Source organism: Semicossyphus pulcher, unplaced genomic scaffold, assembly GCF_022749685.1.
Source record: "Semicossyphus pulcher isolate SPU_LCO1_2020_fin unplaced genomic scaffold, fSemPul1.0.p SCAF_18, whole genome shotgun sequence".
Taxonomy (NCBI): Eukaryota; Metazoa; Chordata; class Actinopteri; order Labriformes; family Labridae; genus Semicossyphus; species Semicossyphus pulcher.
Genome location: NW_027211691.1, coordinates 10,293,231 through 10,315,872, shown reverse-complemented (window position 1 = coordinate 10,315,872; position 22,642 = coordinate 10,293,231). Strand labels below are relative to the sequence as shown.

The 22,642-nt window shown below is 39.4% G+C and overlaps 3 protein-coding genes across 4 annotated transcripts in view; all 3 read right to left on the bottom strand.

Annotated features, from left to right (window-relative positions):
* Window positions 1-517: 517 nt before the first annotated feature.
* LOC138595565 (uncharacterized) lies at window positions 518-15,218 on the bottom strand. Its single transcript, XM_069666860.1, has 5 exons — window positions 14,885-15,218; window positions 14,481-14,582; window positions 14,214-14,373; window positions 8,125-8,257; window positions 518-3,367 (listed from the first exon to the last, which is right to left on the bottom strand). The coding sequence occupies exons 2-5, from the start codon at window positions 14,498-14,500 to the stop codon at window positions 3,144-3,146; spliced, it is 537 nt and encodes a 178-aa protein (XP_069522961.1). The 5' UTR covers window positions 14,501-14,582; window positions 14,885-15,218; the 3' UTR covers window positions 518-3,143.
* Window positions 15,219-16,150: 932 nt separating this feature from the next.
* Window positions 16,151-18,606, bottom strand: timm21 (translocase of inner mitochondrial membrane 21). Its single transcript, XM_069667685.1, has 6 exons — window positions 18,062-18,606; window positions 17,567-17,629; window positions 17,371-17,468; window positions 17,142-17,215; window positions 16,818-16,923; window positions 16,151-16,604 (listed from the first exon to the last, which is right to left on the bottom strand). The coding sequence occupies exons 1-6, from the start codon at window positions 18,363-18,365 to the stop codon at window positions 16,512-16,514; spliced, it is 738 nt and encodes a 245-aa protein (XP_069523786.1). The 5' UTR covers window positions 18,366-18,606; the 3' UTR covers window positions 16,151-16,511.
* A 950-nt stretch (window positions 18,607-19,556) lies between these two features.
* The window catches only part of neto1l (neuropilin (NRP) and tolloid (TLL)-like 1, like), an 83,065-nt gene continuing 79,979 nt past the window's right edge, over window positions 19,557-22,642 (bottom strand). Inside the window, exon 12 of one of the 2 annotated variants that reach the window (XM_069667340.1) lies at window positions 19,557-20,209. The gene's annotated coding sequence lies outside the window, so the exon portion shown is untranslated. Of the gene's footprint in view, window positions 20,210-21,942; window positions 22,046-22,642 lie in introns of those variants that run through there. The other variant, XM_069667341.1, reaches the window with a different exon arrangement.

Genomic DNA, 22,642 nt, shown 5'->3' with positions numbered 1-22,642 from the left:
ATATTTTTGTTTAGTGTAGTTCCCCAACTTAACTTAAACTGGACTTTTGTTGCCAGGCAACCCAAACAGGGTCTACAGGTCACCACAGATCATCATCATCATCATGTTCATTTATCTGTATGTTTTAATTTATCATCAACCATTAAAAAAAGACTCTGCTGTGTGATTCAGAGGTACCAGCTAAATTAATTTTGACATACAGGGTCTGCTGTAATGTTAATTAGCAGTATTCAGAACACCTGACTGAGGCGGAGTGATACACATAGTGAAAAGTCCCAGTGATGTTGTTCTCTATATCAGCCCTCATGGAATGCCTGTCCCTTGAATACTTGCTAAGAACCAGCTGTGGTGTATTTCCTAATAACATTCAATAGAAACCATTAATTTGGAATGACTGTCTATTTATGAGAGTGAAATTAAGGACATATGGATATTTTGGAAACAGTGCAGCTATTCTTCCTCTACAGTGAAGGGAAATTTTTTATAAATGACTTCAAGGTAATCAAAAAAGTTACACTTGGAAGATTATAAACAACAGTTTAATACATTTTTACCTGAAACAGAAAAAAAAAAACCTCCACTCAACTCACAAAGCTACTGACTGGAGAGATCTGATATGTCGACCAGCATGGGAATGCACATGAAGGTAACAAACAGGACGAACAGAACAGTAGACGCCTGTAACACTACAGTTTAGGTAGTGAATCATCACACTGCTGCTGCTGCTGCTGTTAGTGAGTTCAGATTTGGACCTTGCAGCTTTTCTGTCGCATCCGTCAGACTGAGTAAGAGATGCTCCACGATTTGTCATCACAATATGAAGGATTACCGTTTAAACACATCACATTGTACGTTTTCATTTTGTTTTACTTCCTGATTTTTTTTTTTTTTATAATGTCCAGAAACTGTACACAGATTATATTGTCGCTGAAACAAACACAGACGGGCGGTCATGTTGGAGCATCTTCTTACAGTGTGATGCCCGGATTATGTGATACATAAAGCAAAAGAAAAGCACAGTAATGATGTTTCTCAAAGCAATACTATACAAGAAAATTACAAACAGGAGAAATAGACACACTCCTCTGACCTCTACCAGCCTGTGGTAGAGGGATGTGAAGATTACAGCGAACAGAAGCTGATGCTAAACATTTTTTTGGTTAGTCTTTGACAAATATTACAAAAACAAAAAGAATAACTGAGTTTTGTGGATGAATTTTTAGAGGATTGTTTTACATTTTAAATTGGATACTTTTCTCAATTCAACCTTCGGACCAACAATTTAATTCATAACTTTGAATTGGATGAAATGAAATGCGTTTTCATACCTGTCAAAGGTTGAAGTATTCACACCCCTGAAGACCTTTTGAGACACAGAAGTAACAGCACTCGTGTTTTTACCGTCTGCAGAGCCCTGTTTTTGGCATATAGGTGTTAATGTAAAGCAGCAACAAATAAGAGAGGTGATAATGCAGAGAATAACGTCTCTTCTACTGCCATATGGTGTTCATTTATTTCACCATCGTGTCCTCCCTCACTTCCATTCACAGATCTAATAGCCACATGAATTGCCTAATGTGCCGCTCTAATCAGTGTGATATATTAAACAGAACCAGCATCGCTGATGAGGTCATTACTTTAACATTTACTTAATTCATTATCAAATATTTCACCGTGAACAAACTTTGTCTTCAATAACACGTGCGCTGTGTTAATGAAGCGTCGAGAGCAAGAACAGTTGGGATACAATTTATTCACTATGCACATGTATTCTGAGGATCGCCAGATATCTAATTAAACCGTCTGCATTATTAACTCAACATCAGTTTTCAGAAGAACGTCTACAGACGGGAACACGCAGACAAGGGAATGTCCCACATTTTGCATGTGCCGCAGCAGCAGGAACTAAACACCGTCAAGCTTCTACTCGTTTCCCCAATCGTGCTTTTAGAATGAGTCAATTCACAGAGAATTTGCAGAGTGAAACTCACTGAGCTCCTCAAATGCTCTTATAATGTTGGGCCGCTGTATTCCAAGTTGCTGACTGGCTGCAGTGTCGGTCATAAAGCCCGCCTCCTCCATGTTAACAGATGGGACATGAGTCAAACTATAAAATCGAAATACACGCCAAATACATTTTTCTCAAACATGGTTTCTGTCAGTATAGTTATAGTTAGTTGCTGTAAAAAGGATGATTAGAGTAGAGGAGGATCGGTGAGAGGAATCGTCACTAAAACAATCACTTCAGTCATTGAAGTTTCCATATCTGCGAACGTCTGCTTCAGACCAACACAAGAAGCTGTTCTGCTGTTAAATACGCAGACATGCGGGATCCTTGCTGTCTTTCCGGTAAGTTAATTGTGTGTTTTGATTAGAGGAAGTGGCTACAGCGGCTCCACCAGCAGATCTCTGCTGCGCAACTCTGGCTCCAAATGATGTCACCATGGAGACCATCTCGAGAACAGATGGAGATGAGTCGTCCATCTTTATATGCAGTCCTTGGGGCTATCAAATATGTCATTTTGGCTAGAAATGTGGCCTGATGTCCCTCTGGATTTAAACTATTTGTGTATTTTTAGTTGCTGATCAATGTGGATGCATTAAAACAATCTGTTAGTTTCCCTACATTTGGAACACAGCAGTGCCATATTAAAACCTTCTTATGCGTGACATCAAAGAAAAATAGCTGCCCTGTGAAATTGGTGAACTATGTTTGATCTGTGAAAGGAAGTGGCCTCGGATAAACAGAAAAAAAACAAATTAAAGATTTTAAAAAAAGAGCACATTTGAATGCATCTTCTCACTGCTAATGTGTCACGCTGATTCCCATAGAGCTCAGAGGGCAGGGGGGGATTTTCCTCGTTGCTGGGAGGCAGGTTCTGCAGTCTTGACTGAGGCACACAGGCTTGCTGATGTCGTCTGTTATTGCCAAACTCATCAGATGACCATTTTTTTTACACAATACAAAGTAGAAAAACAAGTCTAAAAACCACAGAACAAACACACTCATACATACACACACATTCGCTCGCATTCAAATAAACATCTCCTCTCGTGTTGTGAGAGTTAGGCTGGCAACGATCACTGAGGTTGAATGTAGGAAGGCAGTGCATGGAAAAAGGCAAACTGGCATCGGTGACTGATTAGGTGGACCTGCTCTCTGGCTGCGACTCGCTGTGGCTCGCGGCGCCGTCTTCTATATTGATTTGTGTAGAAGGAGACAGCGTGTAAGGGGGCGGGGCTTCGTTTACGCTGATGGTGTCCCCTCCTCCCTCGGAGATGAGAGGAGAGAGACGGGAGGGACGGGCAGCGTCGGCCTCATCGCCCTGAGCGCACTCGCTGTAGGGAGGCGGCTTCAGGTCATCCTCTGAGAAGAAGAAAGGAGAATTAAGGTCAATAAGTTGTTCAGCTGTCTGAACAACGTAAGACGTAGTTCATGTTTGCAATCCAATCGCGTTACATTACAATGATTCTGACATGTTTACACGAGCAAGAGAGCCACTGCATCAAAACAAACCTCCCAAACCCTCCCTAAGCTGCTTCAACAACTGACAAAGTGTGTGTTCCTCAATGTGACAAACTGTGCACAGGAAGAGAAGGCAGGACACCAATGCACTCATTCAGATGTGTGAGAAACCCAGGTGCAAATTGCAGTTAAAGAAAGAAAGAAAAATGTGAAAAGAAACTCAGGAAATTATTGTGCTGAGGAAAAAAAGAGGCAGAAATGTTGGCAGGAAAAACTGACCCTGGAGCAGTGTAATCAGCTGAGTCCTCCTGGCTGCTCTCATCAAAAAACTTCTGCAGCCTTTCTTCTGCGTGCTGCCATCAGTTTCCTCATCTCTTTAAAACGATTTCCTCGTTTGCCTAAAATTTTCCTAATGAAATTCACTTCCTCCTCACTTGCTCCTCGCTGAAGCAATTAGCGGGTTCTGGTTTATCCAAATGTAATGTTAAGAAGTAACCCTCGGGGTGTCTTTCAATATCTTCCTGACCTGCTCACTGCCCAATCAGATCGCTCAGATCATCAGGTATGAGCCTCCTGGATGTACCTAAATTTTAAACCAAATCAGGCGAGGGTGTGTTTCATCACCATGGTAACAAACTGCCTCCTGACCTGAGATCTGTGGAAGCTTTATGTTCTCTTCAAAGCAGACTTAAAACTTTTCTCTTGTGCCTTTGGCTGTTAGTTTGTTGTTTGTGTGTGCACCTTGTGTGTTCCTGGTGTAAACCTGTGTGTGTGCTCTAATAGGGACAGGTCTGGGAGCATAAGACCTGCACTTTAAAGAGCAGCTCCAGTCATGTTTTAAGACGTATAAAATTCTCTGCTTGAAATAATAAATTGTGTCTGATATGTTTTTATCTGCAAAATATGTTTAATTACCTTGTAAAAATCCTCTCAAGGCAACTGCCCCCTCCGTCGTGAAAACAAAACATGTCTCTGTCATCGTTTAGTGGCAACTTGTTAAAACTTAGCTAGCTTGAAATGTAGTAATCAGCAGTAGTAACGTTAACGTTAGTAGTCAGTAGTGAGTTTGCAAAAATGACGATGACAGTTACAGCTGGCTCGCGCATCGCCAAAGTGGTTGCCATAGGTTACACATAATGATATACATAGCGTCGCTCCGTCCGTTAACGGGATTGGCTCCTTAGGTTTGTGACGTCTCAAAGCTGCCAATCTGGAAACGTGTTGTTCAGCCTGTCCTTGGTACACTGCAGAAGCAGTGCAAAAGCAGACAGGCCCAGCCATGGAGATGACTTTAACTTGTCACTTACTCCTACTTGTATAACAGTTGTATATACCTTGTATTTTTTATATGTATCCCTCATATTTTTTATTTATCTATCTATCTATTCTTATTTTTTTATATTGTATTCACTGACTTGCTACTTTGTCTTGGTACTGCTGTAACACCCGAGGTTCCCCCCTGGGGATCAATAAAGGATTATCTTATCTTATGTTGTCCCTGATATGTCTTGTAGCACATGAAAAACACCACATGGAGATGTTTACAAGGTTAAACACTCGACTTTCACTGGAGGGGGCTTTAATATATGTGAGTGTAGTATGTGTTTGTGCAGGGTCCTTTTGAATTTTATAGTTGTGTTTCTGGATTCATTTGTTTACTTCATATTTCATTTGTTTGTTTTTTTTATCTTACGTAAAGCACATATGGTTTACATTTGCATAAAACGTGCAACACAAAATTGAATTGAATTCAAATCCACTGTTCGACTGACTTTTGTTTGTTCAGGATTTGATTCAATTTTAACAAATATTTAAGCACTGACGTCTACGCCAGTGAACATATTTAATAATGCATATTTTTCCACTGTTATAATGTATATAACAATTAGTATACAGTGTAACAGATGTCAATAACCATGATGTAAAGCATGTCAGTTAAAGTATGCAGCCTTGCAAAGACGCCCTTAAATTCAAACTTTTTTTCTGATTAGGACAAACAGCCTCTTGCCTGTTTAGTAGTAAACAAAGAAAGCGACCAGCAGTTTGCACAAGGCTCAGTAGGAACATTTGTTTCTTCTCAAAATAAAGACAGAACCTGGATTATTTGGTGCGTGTAAACGTAGTCATTATATAATTAATGTTTGGCGATGGAGTGTCACAGTGAAGGAAAGTGTTTCCACATCAGTGACTTCAGAGAAACAGAAAGACTTTCCACTTCTGTTGAGCTTGTTTCGGTTGACTCTCTCTGACACCTGACTCCTGCAGTGACCACAGTGTCTCCCACAGTGCAGCAGCATGTTACAGGTAAACTACGCTGTGTGCTATTTGAAGAGTTATTTTTTTCCACCGTGGGGGTTGAGAGGGGGAAAAAAAAGCAGAAACAATTGCAGATCTAGTTTTTGATGTCAAAATTAAGACAGAAATATGAAGGTATGAAATCATACACCTAATCTTAAGCGTATAGAAAACAACGCAGCATTAATTATACATTTAGGCTACAGCGAGCCCTGAGACACTCTCTGGTATCTCTGACAAGAATAAAGATCATATGTGTGGGCGAAAGTGAGGCTGCAACATGTTGTACTATTAGTTCTCAAAGGTCACCACTTCCACCCCACATAAACCACATCCTGCTGTCAGCCTGCGCGAGCACTTCACATCATCAAAGTGGAAAACATTTGTAACAAACGGCCCTGTGAAGCTCGATTCAAATCTTCAACAACCTGCCCGGCCGGCTTTCAGTCTCTCATGAAACGACATGTAATATGTAGTTAATCATTTGCCTGACACATACGTTTGAGTGTGATGAGGTTATTATGACTGGCTTACTTCCCCTTTTGATATGACTGTGAAAAAAGGAGAACTTCAAATCCTCAAATAACATAAAACAAATGAAACATGAACAGGACTGGCGCATCGGGAGCACAGAATAAGGAACTAAACAACTCAGTTAAAAGACTCTACAGATGATAAAGCTAAAAACAGGCAACACAAATCAGTTAACCGACACAGCACACATCAAGGCAGTGTTTGGTGTACAAAGAAAGCCCTGAAGCTGGTGGTTTCTTCAGAACTAGGTTACTGACACAAAGTCTACTTTGTCTTTTTAAAGCTGACAAAGTTTTCAGTGTGTTCAAACATTTTATTCAGAATAGATTGGTTGACCAATAACGGTAACCTGCTGCAGAATAACACCTCATCCTGCACGTGGTGTTGTTGGTGCAGCGACACCTTCAAGCAGTAAGACACATGCTTGTCAGTCTGTCTTTCTAGGCCTGAGATTGTGGCATTGATTTTCACTAGAATCATAAAGCTGGTGTTTTGCATAATGACGAGATCCAAACTGTTTTCCGCAAGTTCAGGCGTCTGGATTATAATTGCACTCTGATCAGTGATGGTGTTTTGTGTGAGTGAAAATGTTTTAGACTTAAAGGGGACATATTTAAGCTTTGCAATCAATTTTCTATTATTCTAATGTGTTTTTGAATCACGTTGGTAAAGTTTGCGTCATTTAAAAATTGGATACATATTTCAAATTAATTCTTTTCTGAGCCTCTCCTTCCTCCTGAAAGTCGTTTTGCCATTCAAAGGTCAGACCACGATCGGCTGACAGTATTTGGAGTGACTGCGTACTGCACTGTCACTCCAAAGTTGTAGAAAACATGGCTGCTCTAGCATCGGTTATTCGGCCTGATATGTACGAGCCAGAATCGCCAGGAGGTGTCGGAATGGTAAGTTTAAATCTTGACTACAAACGAGTGCAAGAAGGCAGCCTGAAGTGAATGAGGGTGAATGATGATTGGTCGATTTCAGCGAAAGCAAGGTTCTATGCAGAAACCTGCAGCTGTTCTGAACGACCCATTTCAGAGGCGACCTTTTTAAAAATGTAATTCTGGAAAAACACGGAATTATGCCGTTTTAGCTGTGAACAATAAACCCATGCACAATATGAGAATATCCTTAATCATATAAGCTGGCTTCATGCTTCTGTGTTCACAGCTGAAACGTGAGCAGGCCCCATTGTGCTGTAGGCCATGCAGTAGAAAACATGCGTCTCTCGCTAAAAAAAATGTGCTTGCATGTCTGGGCTGCAGGGACGGTTCGGGCTGGTTTTGTCAGTGGAGATTGTTCAGAGTAAATTCAGCTTGAAGCTTGTTGAAAAAGTCTCTCTGTTCTGTGACACACAAGTCAATCTCCTCTGCAAACATTCTGCACATAGTGACCTCTGCTCTCTATCACAGTAAATCAAACTATGTGACGACTGAATGAAATATTCAGTTACTTTAGAATGAATCATTGTAAACACAGTTGCTGTGGGGAATGTAATCAGAACATGTACCTGGTTGTGCTATGAAATGGTGAAACCTGAAAGTCGTGTATCAACCAAAATCCTGCCCTGGAGATATCTTTAACAGGAACCTATTAAACCCTTGCATCATGCATAAACGTGGCTTTTCTTTCTGTGCGCTGTGAACCAGGAAGGAATTTCCTTTTACATGAGCGGATAACAGCCAACAACTGTGGCCAACAGGAAATTATGAATGAAGAAGTAGAAGAGGGGGAAAGGAAGGTCTTCCTGCCTCAATTTTGCATCAGCCTGATGAAAGAGGAAGCAGCATACATGGCTAAAGTACTGGATTAAAAAGAGTGTGTGCTACCTCCAGAGACTGCCTCATATGGGGGTGGCATGTCCAACTGGGAGAAGGATGCAGCTGGTGGCAGGGCCGTGGAGGGCTCCTCTATTGACAGGTCGTCCTGAACGCCGTACCAACTCGGCCACACTGACGTTTGCTACAGAGGGAAGGAAACAGAGTTAATGATGCACAACAAAAAAGCAGAAGCACAACAGCACACAAATATGCAAACAGACCAAGACACTGCTAACATGAGGAGGATACTAACTAAGCTGGTTTTACTGTGCACATCAGTGGAGAGCTCACTGCTGCTGGTTATGGTAATAATGGTTTATAGAAGGTGCGCTCCATTGGGCCCTCCTTCAAACTCTTTGCTTCAGGCTCTGATTAAAGAGCAAGTTTACACACTGAAGTACAAACACCACTAAACAAACACCAGGACTGTTTTCTAAGAGAGAAATGAGAGACTCTGTGTGTTATGGGCTGCATGTATTCTGTCTTTAAACATGACCAGCATGGAACGTTTTCACCCAAAACCTGATGGACCACATCAACCCCTCATACACAAAACACAGGAGTGTGATGCAATATCATACACCGTAAAATTTGGTGAATAAGACACACTTTTAATTAAGGACGCACAATATTGGATTTTTCACCAAAATCCGATATGTCTATATTTTTCAACCCTTTTTGCCGATTGCGATACCGATATATTAGGCATGTTTTTTTCCACTAATTGCAGAGAACATCAAGTCTCCACTGTAGTGGAATTGATATCATGTCTACTCTTATTGTAGTGGCCAAAAAACTGCCACACTGCAGACATCTTGCACCCTTCTTCACGCTTGATAGAAGAGGTGTTGTTCAAAAGGTCACGTGTCTAATCACTCATGTTTCTGAGCGCACCTGAATGCAGCATCCCCCCCCCAAACACAGCAGTATGGGAGACATGCCCAGACTTGTTTACCGCACCTACTACGTAGACATTACTGATCGCTGACGGACTCTTTTTATCGTGTGTGCGTCCATGAATATGTAAGTTAGTTTTGCACTGATGTTTATGTTACTCTCTGTTAGCGGCAGCTTTGGCAGCGAGTGTATTTTCAGTGTGTGTGATGTTGTTAAGTCCGGTAAAATGATGAGAATGTGAGCTAACTGGACATGGTCACGGACATGCATTGATGATGATCGCCATTGCAGCCGCCGCCCTCACAACAATCAACGTTACCATAGGCTGCCAGCTCCCGCTAGCAGCACCGGTAGCTAGCAGGATTGCAAACTCGACAGGGCGAAAAACTGATCCTAGACTATCATTTATGTGCATTTTCAGTGTGTTTTAAATGACAATAAATTGATAGTCTTGAAATAACTTGTATACACATTGTTGGAATTTTTCATGTCTGCCATGATCCCTCTGAGTTCTGGGAGGAGCAACGTGCACACCTGTGCTGACTGGAGTAAATGAGACACAGGTGAACTCAATCTCCCCTCAATCATCTTATAAATCAGAGGAGAACCCATTGCTCAGTTTGCTCATCAACCAACCAGACCTGTGCTCTCCTTTGCCTGTCAAGTGCGTCAAAATGAATTATAATTTAATGTTTATTTGTTTGACAGTGCCCTTTATTTGTTAAGCTAAATTTGACTTAATTTATATCCCTTTCCCCCCGAAATCTGTTGCCATTGCCAGTGGAGTATTCTGCTTTCGGTCTCTTTTTCTGCCGTGTCACCGATGTCAAATACGCGCGCGAAACAGGGTCAGTAAACAGTGAAGATTCTACGGTGGTTAGGTCTTTATTGTATCGATTACTCATTCAGTCTGTTTATCATACTCTGCGCCAACAAATTTGTAACGATGTTCGAGCGCTGCTCGGACGGAGACGGGCGGAATTTGTTGCTGAGATGACGACAGAAGTTACCGACAGAGCATAGCATCTTTTTTGTTTTCCCATCAATGCGATAATTACCCGGGTCTACTGCAGAGTCATTTGAGCCGCGTCTGAATGCCAATTGCAACCTTTCCCACACTTGTCTAGCAAAGGTGCAACTGTTTGCATAAAGTCCTTTTCTTTGGAATATCATGTCTCACTGCCTTTAATTTAGATAACTCATATCAATCATTGAATTTCTCTAAGCTCCAACCCTCCTCAATTATTTTACACCTAAACACACGTTTTTATTAATACATAGCTATAGAAAACCGTTTTCCCTCTGGGATACCCCCCAAAACAGACTGCGTCTGATATTCCAGATTTTAAAGATATAATCTTGAAGATTTTTATTTACATAAATGTCTGTTAAGTCACTATCTATCGCAGAATGAGGTAACACAATGGTGATTGAGCCTATGGCCCACTGATGAAAGCCTTAGCATTTGCAGAATTACAGGACTGGGTGTCGGTGGCGACTTTCACAGGAAAAAATCACAAGCGGCCAGCAGTGGTTGGTCTGCCAGAGAGGGTAGGCAGAGCTGAGCGGCTGCGTTTCCGGTCTCTGCATGTGTTGTGAGTAAACAGTAATCTACTATGGCTGAACAAACAAAGAAAAGATCGACGACTACAAATACAACTTCAAAAATAAGTGAAAATCCAAAGTAAAAGAAACAAATTTGACGCTCAGATGAAGGCAAACAGTCTAAAAAGCAAAGCGACCGTCAGCACGGAAAATCAAGAGTTACAACCAGAGCCAACCGTGGACGTCACACTGTTTGGATTTCTGGGAAGTGTGCTGCAGCAATTACCGTTTATCGCCATAGGTGAGAACGAAACTGAGATCTTCGAGATTACAACTTTAAGTATTCTAAAAAAAACTCTTTTAGTTTTAGTTTGTATACCCCCTCTCAGTGTTTTTCACTCATGTTGGCAAGTTACCTAACAGGAAGAAGGCCCATGCAGATTGAGCAGGAAGCCTGTGTTGATGGACTGATGCCCTTGCAGACTGATGTCATAATTAAGCCTAATTGCCATCCTGTTGTTGTGGGCACGACAGAGAGTGATAAGGGAAAATAGAGCACAGACGAGCCAACCAAAGTTCAAATGTTATTACCAGACAAATAGCATAATAGTCTATAAAGTTACATAATTATTATGGCACTTTTAGCCAAACCAATAAAGTGCTTCTGCAGACCTAAAGGTCTGGACAAAAACCAAACAGGATGAAGGAAAAAATAAACCTTTCAACTCCATCTCTCTCCAGGGCCGTCACACAACAAAAGCTTTTCCTCAAAGGGTTCACTTTTCAGGTAGCCGTCAATAAGACTGTCCGACAGGCTTAGTGAGTGATACTACATCAACACTTTCTCCTCCCCTTTACGTTTGATTCATTTAAGCCGAGGACTCGAGTCGTCTTGGAGTCTCGCCAGAAAACTTTCAGGGTGCTGGGTTATGGATGACTGTGGGGCCTCCCTGCCGCACATTCCATTAAAATCTAAACAGGGAACATTATACACCAGAGACGGGCGAAAGAAGGGCGCTGAAGAAGAGTAAGTGGTAAAGAAGCAAAACAAGAGAGATGAGGGGCAGAAGGGCTGTTACTGGATGTGTAATTAGCCTGTATACATACACTATGTGTCTGATAAGATGAGACGAATAGCATTCTTACAGTGTATTCGACTTTCCGGAAAATAAGACAAATATTTCAGATAGCACACAGGATGTTTCAACTGGTGTGGGGAAACCCAAGGACAAAAGGCCAAGCATGTCTAAGTTTTAACTGCATCATTTGCTTTGCTTTTTTCATAACGGGGGCATTTCCTGTCACACAAATATCCCAAAGTATGCCAAAAATACCACAGCCTGTGCTGTAGATAATATCAAGATTAACTGGAATTGACAAGCTCAGACTTAATTTCTCAGAACGTGTTGATAGCATTCAACCAGCCCCTCTTGTAATAAGTTCTAGGAAGTGGACAGAGTGGGCAAGAGTTAGAAATGATGTCAGAGTGAGCCGTTTCATATGATTCACGGAGCATATTTTAAGACGGCTCTGAATCACGTTGATTGCTTCCAGGTGTTTTAGAGAGGCAGTAAAGCAGAAAGGCTCTGGGGGAAGCACAATCATGATGACTGTCTAAACCTGTGGCATCGCCTGCAGGAAAGACTCCACACAAACTGATGCTGAGGAGACGCATTGCTATTCTAGACATCTCTCAGAAAACACAAATAAAACTACAGTCAAGCAGAACTTGATGGGGATTATAAAAGAGAAGGCTGGGTTGTATATCAGATTTGAGCTGTGGAAGTCCTCACAGTGATCAGGTGACTCTTCAAGGGCAGCACAGATAAACCACCAGATAAACAAATCGCAAACATTAGATAATACTTTCCTTTTACTTACTGATGCTTTTTGATTTCCACGAAATAAGACATGGTGACAGAGAGATTTCAAGAATTAAGACACACAGCACAAAGACAAAAAATTACTTTTTTTTAGTATGTAGGGAAATACCAAGGCTTCCAAAAGGGCTGTAATCAGGGCTGTCTGTAAATCAGTCTTCTCCTGCCTTCCTGCCCCTGTCTTCGCTGATGGTATTTGCACACAAGAATCTCACATGCATAGTTGAAATGTTACAAACTCGTTCCAAAAAAAAGGGTCCCAGCCACCCACTCACGAGTACTTTCTAACTGAGAAGCTGTCAACTGCAAACCCCTGACGTCAGCAAGGTCAAACAAACCAAGCCATGAAAGGTAAGCATACGAGCACATGCGAGCCTGAAGCGTGTGGTTATAAATGCCCAGCCGCACACTTGTACTTGTCAGTGTGTGACTGAAAGTGAAAAGGAAGTTTGTCATTCTGTTCGAAGTAAAAACGACTCACTGAAAACCACATGCCCCTCTTGAGAGAACTCCTCTGCAAAAATGTAACACAACTGTGACCTTATTTAACTTTCCCTTACTGCAGGCCTGCTTCTGAGAAAAGGAACGAAGTTCATTTTATGACACAACGCTTTTGGTTTGTTGTTGGACCATTAAAGTACTCATCGAGGAAGAACACACTAAATTCCCCTTTCTTCCACTTTACACATGATAACATATTCTGGTAAACATATCATAATACATTATAATACATGTGATTTTTTCCTCGAAATGAGCTTGAATATGTCAAAAATTTGCCAAATTCTGAACACCTCTTTCCTTCAAAGCTGGAATGGCCTTTGAACACTATCATCAATAGTGAAAAAGAGGATAGCTTTGTATGTATTAGCCCGTTATACACAAGGCGTGATTATTATGTCTTCTCTGACACACGGAGGTGGGGCGAAGTCGAGGGCACCTCTGAGCCGGCATCGGAGGTAGTAACTCTTGTTTTTGCTAGTTTAGCTACAACTAGAGCTGTTCTGATAAAAATACCAGTTTCAGAAATGCCTCAAATGTGGTAACTTCCATACTACCTAAAATGCGGATATAGGTATCAGCAAGTACGCCAGACTATACATCAATCATAATTAAAGAGCCTTGAAAAACAACTTCTTTCACCAGACATGAATAACGTGCTGCCACAACGCATTTGTTATGGCTGCCGCTGGAAACTTCAGTGTTGTAGCAGAAAAGAAGAACTGATAACAGGTATTGTATCACGTGATAATATAAAACCACACACCACAATGCAGTGCGAGCAAAGACTATTACTGTATTTATGGCTAGCAAAAATGGTCACACATTGGCCATATTTAGCAGTGGAAAATCCCACGGCTGTTAAAAAGTAACATGTACAGTATGTTTCTTTATTGCATTGGAATCTGAAAAGGTAATTTAATGCGTGGAACATCTCTAGCAACAGCACAGGTACCTACAAAGTAATAAACTCAAAGCGCCATACAGCATGTGCATGTCAAAGCTCCATCAGCCTCTGTCCTTCCAGCAGAGAAAAGCTTTTTAGCTGACTAGCTCCGACTACTATCTTTACAATGCTCTCTGTACTACACTGAGTAGTGGTCAGTCAATCTCTCCTGACCTCGCCGCATCACACTACTTAACTGTTTATACTTAGCCTCAGCCATAATAAAGGCATATCCCGGAGGCACAAAGGCACTTCAGATGTTGACTGCTACATTATGAGTTTAAAATGTAGAAAGAGTTAGTGTGCACATGGACGTGTTTGTCTGTACTTACACTCTGTCTCTCACACATCTGATGAAGGTAGGCCCTTCCTCCAACAATGACTATCTGAGCATTGCGAGGGTTGCTCAGATATGCTGCCAGTTGCCTTTGTCTCGATCGGTACCAGCACACATAGAAAAATATCTTGATGATGATGAAGATGATAACAACTCTGTAAAAGGGGAAATAAGAGCGGAAATGGGCTATGTTTACTCATCAACTTTAGACTCTTTCAGTTGAAAACATCGATGCATTTTTAACTGCAAAAGTCATACTCACATGTACCAGTACAGCTCCATGTTTAATGAGATGTCAGTCACTGAGTAGAGGCTCTCATAGCTGGGGAACAACTGGCTGATCCCTGTCTGAAACCACACCTCCCTTAGAAATGGTAAAATTTAGGTTAAATTTTTCCCTCAGAGGCAAAATTCACAACCATTATAGGTTATTATACATATTTATATAATAATATTAAAAAATAACTTAAATTAACACTAGCTGACTCACTTCTATTCACGAAGAAGCTCAGAGCATCTCACCACTTAAGCTAGGTTGAGTTAAATGTTTCTTCACTTTCGGTTAACTTAAAACAGATGGTATGTTAGCATGACAGCTCCTCCTTTAACTTAGCAAATAAAGTTATCTGCTTATACGCAAAAAAGACAACAGGATTTTAAACTTACTTTTAAGAGACAACCTGGCCTTTTGAGTTAGCTGGAAAGGTGTGCCATGTCCCTTTTCGTTGTGGGGATGTGACGCGAGTACAGCTCCAGGAACCAGCTGAGGCTAAAGCTAGCTTAGCTAAGCTAACGAGCAGCAGGCCACAACAACAACAACAGCCGCTTCTCTATTTACCCCCGCCGCGAACAAAACAACCGAAGCCGACCTGATTTATCACCATACCTTTCGGTATAATAACAATGTCTCTATCTATTTACTAGGCAAGCTACTCGTACACTTATCATTAAGGAAAAAACTAAACTAGTAGAGTTTTAGTACAGCCCTGTTCGTTCAGTACTGCCTCTGATCTCACAGTGGGCGGCGTTCAGAGGACTGTTGCCTTCACTGCTTCCCGTAAACGTCTTCCATGATCACAGGCGTAGGCATTCGGTTGTTTTTTTTACGGTCCGATGTTGTTGTTGCTTTAGGAATTGTACATGAAGCTACTTTGTGCTGCCGTAGGATAATGGGAATGAAAAAGCCAATCTTCTTAAGGTACACAATTGACGATTTAACTATTTTTTTTCTAAAAATGAGGCTACATCTTAGGTAGTGCTGGGCCGTATCATTTAGGTCCATAACAAATCTTAATATTTCCCAGGCTCAGGCAAGGTAGCATAAACTAGTCTTACAAATGGGCAAAACTGCAACCAATAAGTGTAAAAATATTTGATTAAATGTTGAAAATCCATCCCTTTGGATTCTGTAACCATTTGATAACTTTCAAAGTCTATTTTTTTTTTAAAACTATAAAATATATTCATTTATATTCATAGAAATATGAAAATGAATGAGATTGTATTTTAAGAAATCTGAAAGGTCATATCAGGTTTGTCCTATCTCTTGATCCATTACCTCCATCTAGTGGTCATCGTCCAATAATGCAATCCAGAAATACAAAAGAACCAAACACAGAATGTTAAAAAATGAAAAGCCCACCTATCAGAATAAACAGGTGTACATAACTTATGATAATATGTAATATATGAAGATATTTGAAATATGCAAGCAGAACACGAGAAATTATTTTTAAGATCTGACATTGTCTTTTAAACTTAAAACTTTTTTAAAGAGTAAAAGGTTTTTTAATGACTGACAAAGCCCCAATTAAACTATACAATAAATTCATAAGCCTTGAAGATCAACCATTGTGACATCTTTATTATTCAACCCAAAAGTCTCAGAAATAAGGCAACATTGAGGCTGTATTTTTTTGCATATGTCTGGTCCAAACATTTTTATTACAATTTAATGAAAAGCTTTTTTGATGCAAAATATTTAAAGATTTAAGTCATCCTGTAGTTTTTTATTGAAAAAAAAAGAAAAAAAATTGTTGCGCACATGTCAGATTTATAAACTAATTGCATAACATTTTCTGTGAAAGAGACTGTGCTTTGCAAAGCTCTTCACTAAATGATCACATTGTTACAGCAAAGTTTAAACCATTTAAAACTGCTGATGTTTAACATAACAGCTTTAAATACTCAATTAAAGATAAAGTCACTGTACATCCCCGGCCACTTGTCCAACAACACAAACCTGATTTTTTTGGAAACACATGCTTATTCAGCGAGATGTCACTTCTGAGTCTTATCGGTTATCTTCAACAATGATGGTTCGTCTTGGGTAGGTGTCTACATCCACAAAGATGTAACGAAACTCATATTTTCCTGTTTCAGGGTTCTGAAAAATAACAGCAGTATAGTTGATTGGTAAAAACTTTTTTTTTTAAATTACTTATTATCAACTTTGCACATTTAATCTCTTCTGTCACACGTGAAACTTCTTATGGATTTTAATAACAGATTCTTAAAATTGGGATAGTTAAACATGAACAGCATTGCTTTAGTATGACACATCCATTTCATACACTGCATGATAACAAAAAATACCAACCTCTTTTGACTCTGAATGCACAGTTCCTTTGAGGCCCGGCTCAGAGCCTTCGATGTAAAACTTCAGTTGCATGTGCTTCAGTCCGTCCTTCAGGTACTCAAAGTGACTGTGGTGGAAGCACACGTGAACAGGGTGAAAACACTGTTTAATCGACATTAGAACAACAATAAAGTTTATATATGTTTAGTACTGTACAACCTACATAAACCAAAAGGCTAAGATGAGAATTAAAGTGCCATAACCGGACAGAAATGTAACAATTATTTATTACCTCTTGTAATAATAATCAACAGCCTATATGTAAAGAGTAAAAGAAAATCCCACCTGACTTGTTGCCTTCTTCCACGACGGGTAGTCTCCCCATAACACTTGATTGGCTCCCCAAATGCACCGATCACCTTCAATTCAAATAACAAAAATGTTTTATTGCATTGAAGTGATACCTAATATACAGTCAAACATTTGTAACAATAAATTAATGCATTATCTGCAACCCTGCTTCATAAACAGTTAAGTTGTGTTATGTCAAGCAGGACAGTACTGTTTGGCTTACCTCTGGGTCTAACCTGACTTTATTGAAGGCTTTCCCATAGACTTTATTTGGACTTGAGGACGAAAACAGCTCCTTGAACACCACATATAACAGCCCTCCTGAAGCGCACACACAGACAGAGCAACACATATTAGTGCCCAGATCTGTGATATTAGCTTGGATGAGATGTTAAACGCCTGAAATCAAGAGTAGTCACCTGTCACTCCAAGCCCGATGAGGACAATGATCAAGTAGGTGAAGTCTCTGCCAGCATCTTTAACTGGAAGATATAAAGGGTGGGAGTTATTCAGCCATGCATAGACTTTTACATGTCAACAGTGAGAAACAATTACTTTATCAGTAAATATTTACCAACCATCTGCTGGTTACCTCTCACTTTTTTTGGATCTTGCACGATCTAAAAACACTGCTTTGTATTCTTATCACTTGTGGCGAAATTTTGTCACGTTCAGATAGTATTTATTGACTGAATCACAATGATCTTTCCGTCGTTAGATATGTAACCCTACTGTGCAGTGTGCATATGGATAAAGTCCATGTGTTTTGTATTTTATGTGCATGTAAGACCTGTTGTTGTCATTTCTTTTCTGCACTACAATTACAGTAAAACATCTTCTCATGCAATTCAGCAGAGCCGAAATGAGAGTAAACACAAGATAGTACACAACTCATCTGTAAGTGCTTTGCTTACCTTTCTGAGCAGCTGAGGGCTTTGGGCTCCCACTCTGATACCTGGAAACAGATTTGTCCCTCTCTTCTGGGCTGCTTTTATTTCGGTTTGTGGAGTCAAGCGAGAAACCCCGCCACCCCTGCGCCTGAATGAAGCAGCTCAGTGCTGGCACAACTGACGAAGGCGCCTCGACTCTCCTGTGGAAGGTCAGTCTGGATAATGAAGACGCTGTCCTGTGTGTGAGCACACATTTCTGCACGGAGTACTGTGTAGCTGGACGTTGTAGATTCCTGTGCAGAGCTCTCAATATCTGCGTATAGGCCATGCTTTTGTCCCCTGTGAATTAGCTGAATGTTAAACTCTAGTTAACCTGCACAGCAAGCTAGCAAGCCAAGCTAGTGTGTTAAAGCACGGTCGACAGCTCGTTCAAGCGGTGTAAACTACAGTAACCTACCACAGCCTTTAATTATTATATAAAAGTGACTCATTATACGACATGAAAGCGCTACTCACAAAATTAACTAACTTAATAGAACATGCTGTGCAACAGGGGGGTTAGTGTGTCATTCATATCTATCGTAGTATTTGTTTATCTGGGGCGCATGATTTTGTCGTCATGAAACGTTAAGGGACTTATGGGAAACTGAGTTTTTATACTAACAACACGTTGCTCGCTTCAACCGAGCACACAGCATCACGAACTAGCAATATTACACATATTCTCTTATAATAGTTAGTTACATTTAATTTGTGACAGGCATATGAACTCTTTTTAATTATAACATTTAGTTCAACTTAATATTTTCTATATTTGCAAAAGAAAAGAAAAGAGACAACCAAATGAACATAGAAGACATTTTTTAAGTTTTTCTCTGATTACCCCCACAGAGAAATGTGCCCAAAGACAATAATTAGACTGTTAATTTAGCACTCATTTTTGGGGGGGTCACTTAGGAGCATTTTAGGTTCCTAGGATAAGAGACATGTTAGCATAAAATTCGCACTTTTCACAGCTTGCAAAAACTTCGCCACATTAGCTTAAAATTGAAGCCATGCATGTGTTCACCAAATGAATTTAAGTAAAATATCCACTGCCCTTTCAGCTTTGTTTTTTAGTCTCAACCAACTCTTTGGGTAAGCATCTACCTCTATTTGCTTGCCTAACAGAAGTAGTCACATTTTTGTATAGCTAAAAATATCCTGAATGTAATTAAAAATACTTGTGTCAGCACATGAAATACCCAGTGTGTCTCTAAAAAGAATTTGTTAATACAGATAAAAGTATCTCTAAGGTTGTTAAAACCTAAATCTTAACCACCCAATGTACTGAGTATGTGATCTCACTAACCTGTCATGCAAAGTACAGCCCTAATGAGAAAATCAGATGTTACTGACAAAACAATCATCACACTAGAATCAGTAAACATTAGTTTATTGAAAACATTCTGTCCAGCATTTTCTTAATGTTATCAAAGAAATATGCAAACAGGTAAAAAAAAAAAAACACAACACAATGAAGTTTGACAAAGAGAAAGACATATAACAAATTAATAAAGTTTAGAAATCAGTAAAAGTGAGAGTAAATAAAGGTTAGTTGGATGAGTATAATAATGTATGCACCTAGTTATGGAATAAACATAACTTTATTTAAAACATTCTGTTATTTCATCTCCTCAACAAGGCTTTCTGTTATTGTTTTGATATAAAAACAACCTGATATTCTACTGTTAAGACATCAAAATAAGAAACAAAATTGGAAATCAGCAGCTGAAATATGCAATTTCATTTTGGGTGGTTACATGAAAATGATTTTAAAAAACCTGATTCTGTTTTTTTTTTTGTCTCCATGAACATCTTTACATTAAAGGTACGCTATTTTTCAATAACCAAAGTTTCAGTCCCGTATCTGAAATCACCAGTGTCCCATGGCTCGTCAATCCTAGCCACTTGTAGAGCACAGGAAGGGAAAATGCACCTCTGCAGTCCAAAGCAAAGAAGAAAATCTTGATGCATACACCACAAACCTTTTTTTTTTTTTAAAACGACACTCTACATTTGTAAAGTTACTCAGGACAACAGATCGCTCAAGATGCAAGGGAGAGAAACCTTAGCTCCGAATGCTGTCAAACTTGGCAAGATGCAGAGGAATGATGCATCTGTCTGATGTATCTGCAGAGAAATAAAAACACTATTACTTCAAGTCTGTTCTGGGCCCCCAACTTTCCTCATATGCTGCCTGCCTGGGCTGCTTATGATCAAATTGGTTTAGACTTACCTAATTATGAAGGTGTCAACCTCTATCTATGTACTGGCAGGTGAGTTTGTGTGTGTTTAATAGAGAGTAAAGAACACAGAGAAAGAGATGAGACGATGTGTGAGCTCTTTTAATGTCTTAATAAAATGTTGGAACAATTGTGAAACAGAAGGACAACACAGACGTACGATGTATGTGTAGAAAAGAAACATTTTATTCACTATCTGCAGAAGTATGGTTCTGTGAATGATTGTGTGTGTATGGAGGAAAAACAGAGTGAAGAGCATGGATGTAAATAATACATACATGACATTGATTACAGAAAATAATGTACACACAGATGGCAAATACCATAAAAATCAACCATTAAGAAAATAACAGGTACAATGATAGAGAGTAAGAAAAAATAGTTTGTGTGATTGTGTTGATGTCATTGTGCTCACAGCTGATCTACTTCTCTCATGCAGGCCTACAAAAGAAGCCTGCCAACAGTGTTATTTAAATGCGAGGTTAACCTGTCTCTTCTGCATTTTATATGGGGTTGATCTCATCGGGAAAAACACATAAAAGTCATTTAACTTGACTGTCAGTTGCCTTGGGATTGTTTGAACTTCAACGTCATTTTATTTTCCTGTTTGATGAAACAAATACTTTTGGTTTCCCTCGAGAGCAAATAGCCACAACAAGTAACCCAATATCCAAAAACATATAAAATCATGAAACATGGTTTGAGGGCACACTACAGAGGAACTACGGACCAAACCTCAATAAAACAAAGAAAAAAAGTGAATCTTTATTGTTATTTATTTTACAAAGCATCAGTAAAATCAGCCCTGAAAGATAATTTGAATAACTGTAAAAACTCCTTTCAATTTGCCCGAGTAGAAAAGTCTGTTTTAATACAAAGGTATTAAGCTAGTATTAAGAGAGTTAGAGGACAAACAGACTCAAAGTGAATACATAGCAAAAAAAAAAAAAAAACATTTGTCAAAAAGTTAGTCGACATACTTTAAAGGGAGTTTATGTGAAAAAGGAAAATGGTTTCATTTAAGTGTCGCAATTATCCTAATGATTTAGCTAAGCGATAACATGCAATGCAATTAATTTTAAAGATGCTTTTTTCATCACTTCTTATGTCCATATGATTTATGTATTAGTAGATGGGGGCTTTTAATATCTTAATGTTAGTATGTTAATGCTTTAATGGATATAAAATAAGCATGCACAAGCCACTCGGCCTTGAATTATTATCTAGTTAGTTCTCTAGTTAAATTAATCATCCTAAATTTGACAAACTACAAGCATCTATAATTAGCCGTTAAAATCATAATATGTTTGCTTTTATTTAGAAAAATACATGCTTAAAAAGAACTGGAAGATGTTTGATGACATTCATTTTGTTATCAGTGAGGAGTCTATGACAATGACAGATATGTTTCTCACAAACATCCCAAATTTAGTTTGAATAACGAATAAACGCGTTCATAAAGGTCAATGACTTTCCAGTGAGATCAAAAAATCTGGATTTACTACAGGACGTACAGAGCTGACTTATTTTCAGAAATGTTCACAGCATTGCCGCTGAAGGATTTTCATCTAGTCCTTTGTGTTCATCTTTGCACATGAATTCACATTACAAAGTGTCCCTTCATCAGAATCAGCATCATGCTGGTGTAAATCTCCGCTCCGCTTTTTCATATGTCAGTGACGCCCGTTCGTACTGATCCAGGATTGCACTATTCTCAAGAAGTCTACATGATGGAGACAATGCAACATAATGTAGAACATAAGCAGACACACACACACAAGAGGACAGCACATTTTTCACACTAAAAGACAGAACAATGGGTCGCACTTCATGTGACCACTCCAATTTACACAAGGATGAAGGTGCAAGCGTGAACTTCTACGTGGAATTTTTGCTTAATGGAACTAAATTTCTCTCATTAATTATTTACATCTGAGATTTATTGATGCAACTTCTTCTTTTTCTGTATTGTGCTTATTGCAACCTCATGAGTGCATAGTCATGGAGCATTCACATGAACTGTTACACACAGGCATAAATATGGTTCACAATTAACCAAACAGAAAATCAAACACTACAAGTGACATAAATCATGCAAAACTACAGAGTAATTCTGTATAAGTGTGATGAATAATGATTTGTAAATTACAAAGACATTTCAACAATCTCAGTTTATTGTATTCACACGGCGGCCATTTTGCTCTGACATCACGCTCAGGGTGGGAAGCTAAATGCTGTTATAATGTAGCATGGGTGTGTTCCAGGTTTGCTAATCGTCAAAACATATTAAATCTGAAAAATTGTTAACATTTCAAATCCC

What these genes read in the sequence shown, in the direction of transcription:
- timm21 (XM_069667685.1), bottom strand. Translation starts at nt 18,365, where the DNA reads ATGGCCTATACGCAGATATTGAGAGCTCTGCACAGGAATCTACAACGT. An exon ending in GCCCTCAGCTGCTCAGAAAG is followed by an intron (nt 17,630 to 18,061) that starts GTAAGCAAAGCA and finishes TATATCTTCCAG; the next exon opens with TTAAAGATGCTGGCAGAGAC. An exon ending in CATCGGGCTTGGAGTGACAG is followed by an intron (nt 17,469 to 17,566) that starts GTGACTACTCTT and finishes TGTGCGCTTCAG; the next exon opens with GAGGGCTGTTATATGTGGTG.
- LOC138595565 (XM_069666860.1), bottom strand. Translation starts at nt 14,500, where the DNA reads ATGGAGCTGTACTGGTACAT. An exon ending in AGATGTGTGAGAGACAGAGT is followed by an intron (nt 8,258 to 14,213) that starts GTAAGTACAGAC and finishes TTCCCTCTGTAG; the next exon opens with CAAACGTCAGTGTGGCCGAG. An exon ending in ATATGAGGCAGTCTCTGGAG is followed by an intron (nt 3,368 to 8,124) that starts GTAGCACACACT and finishes TCTTCTTCTCAG; the next exon opens with AGGATGACCTGAAGCCGCCT.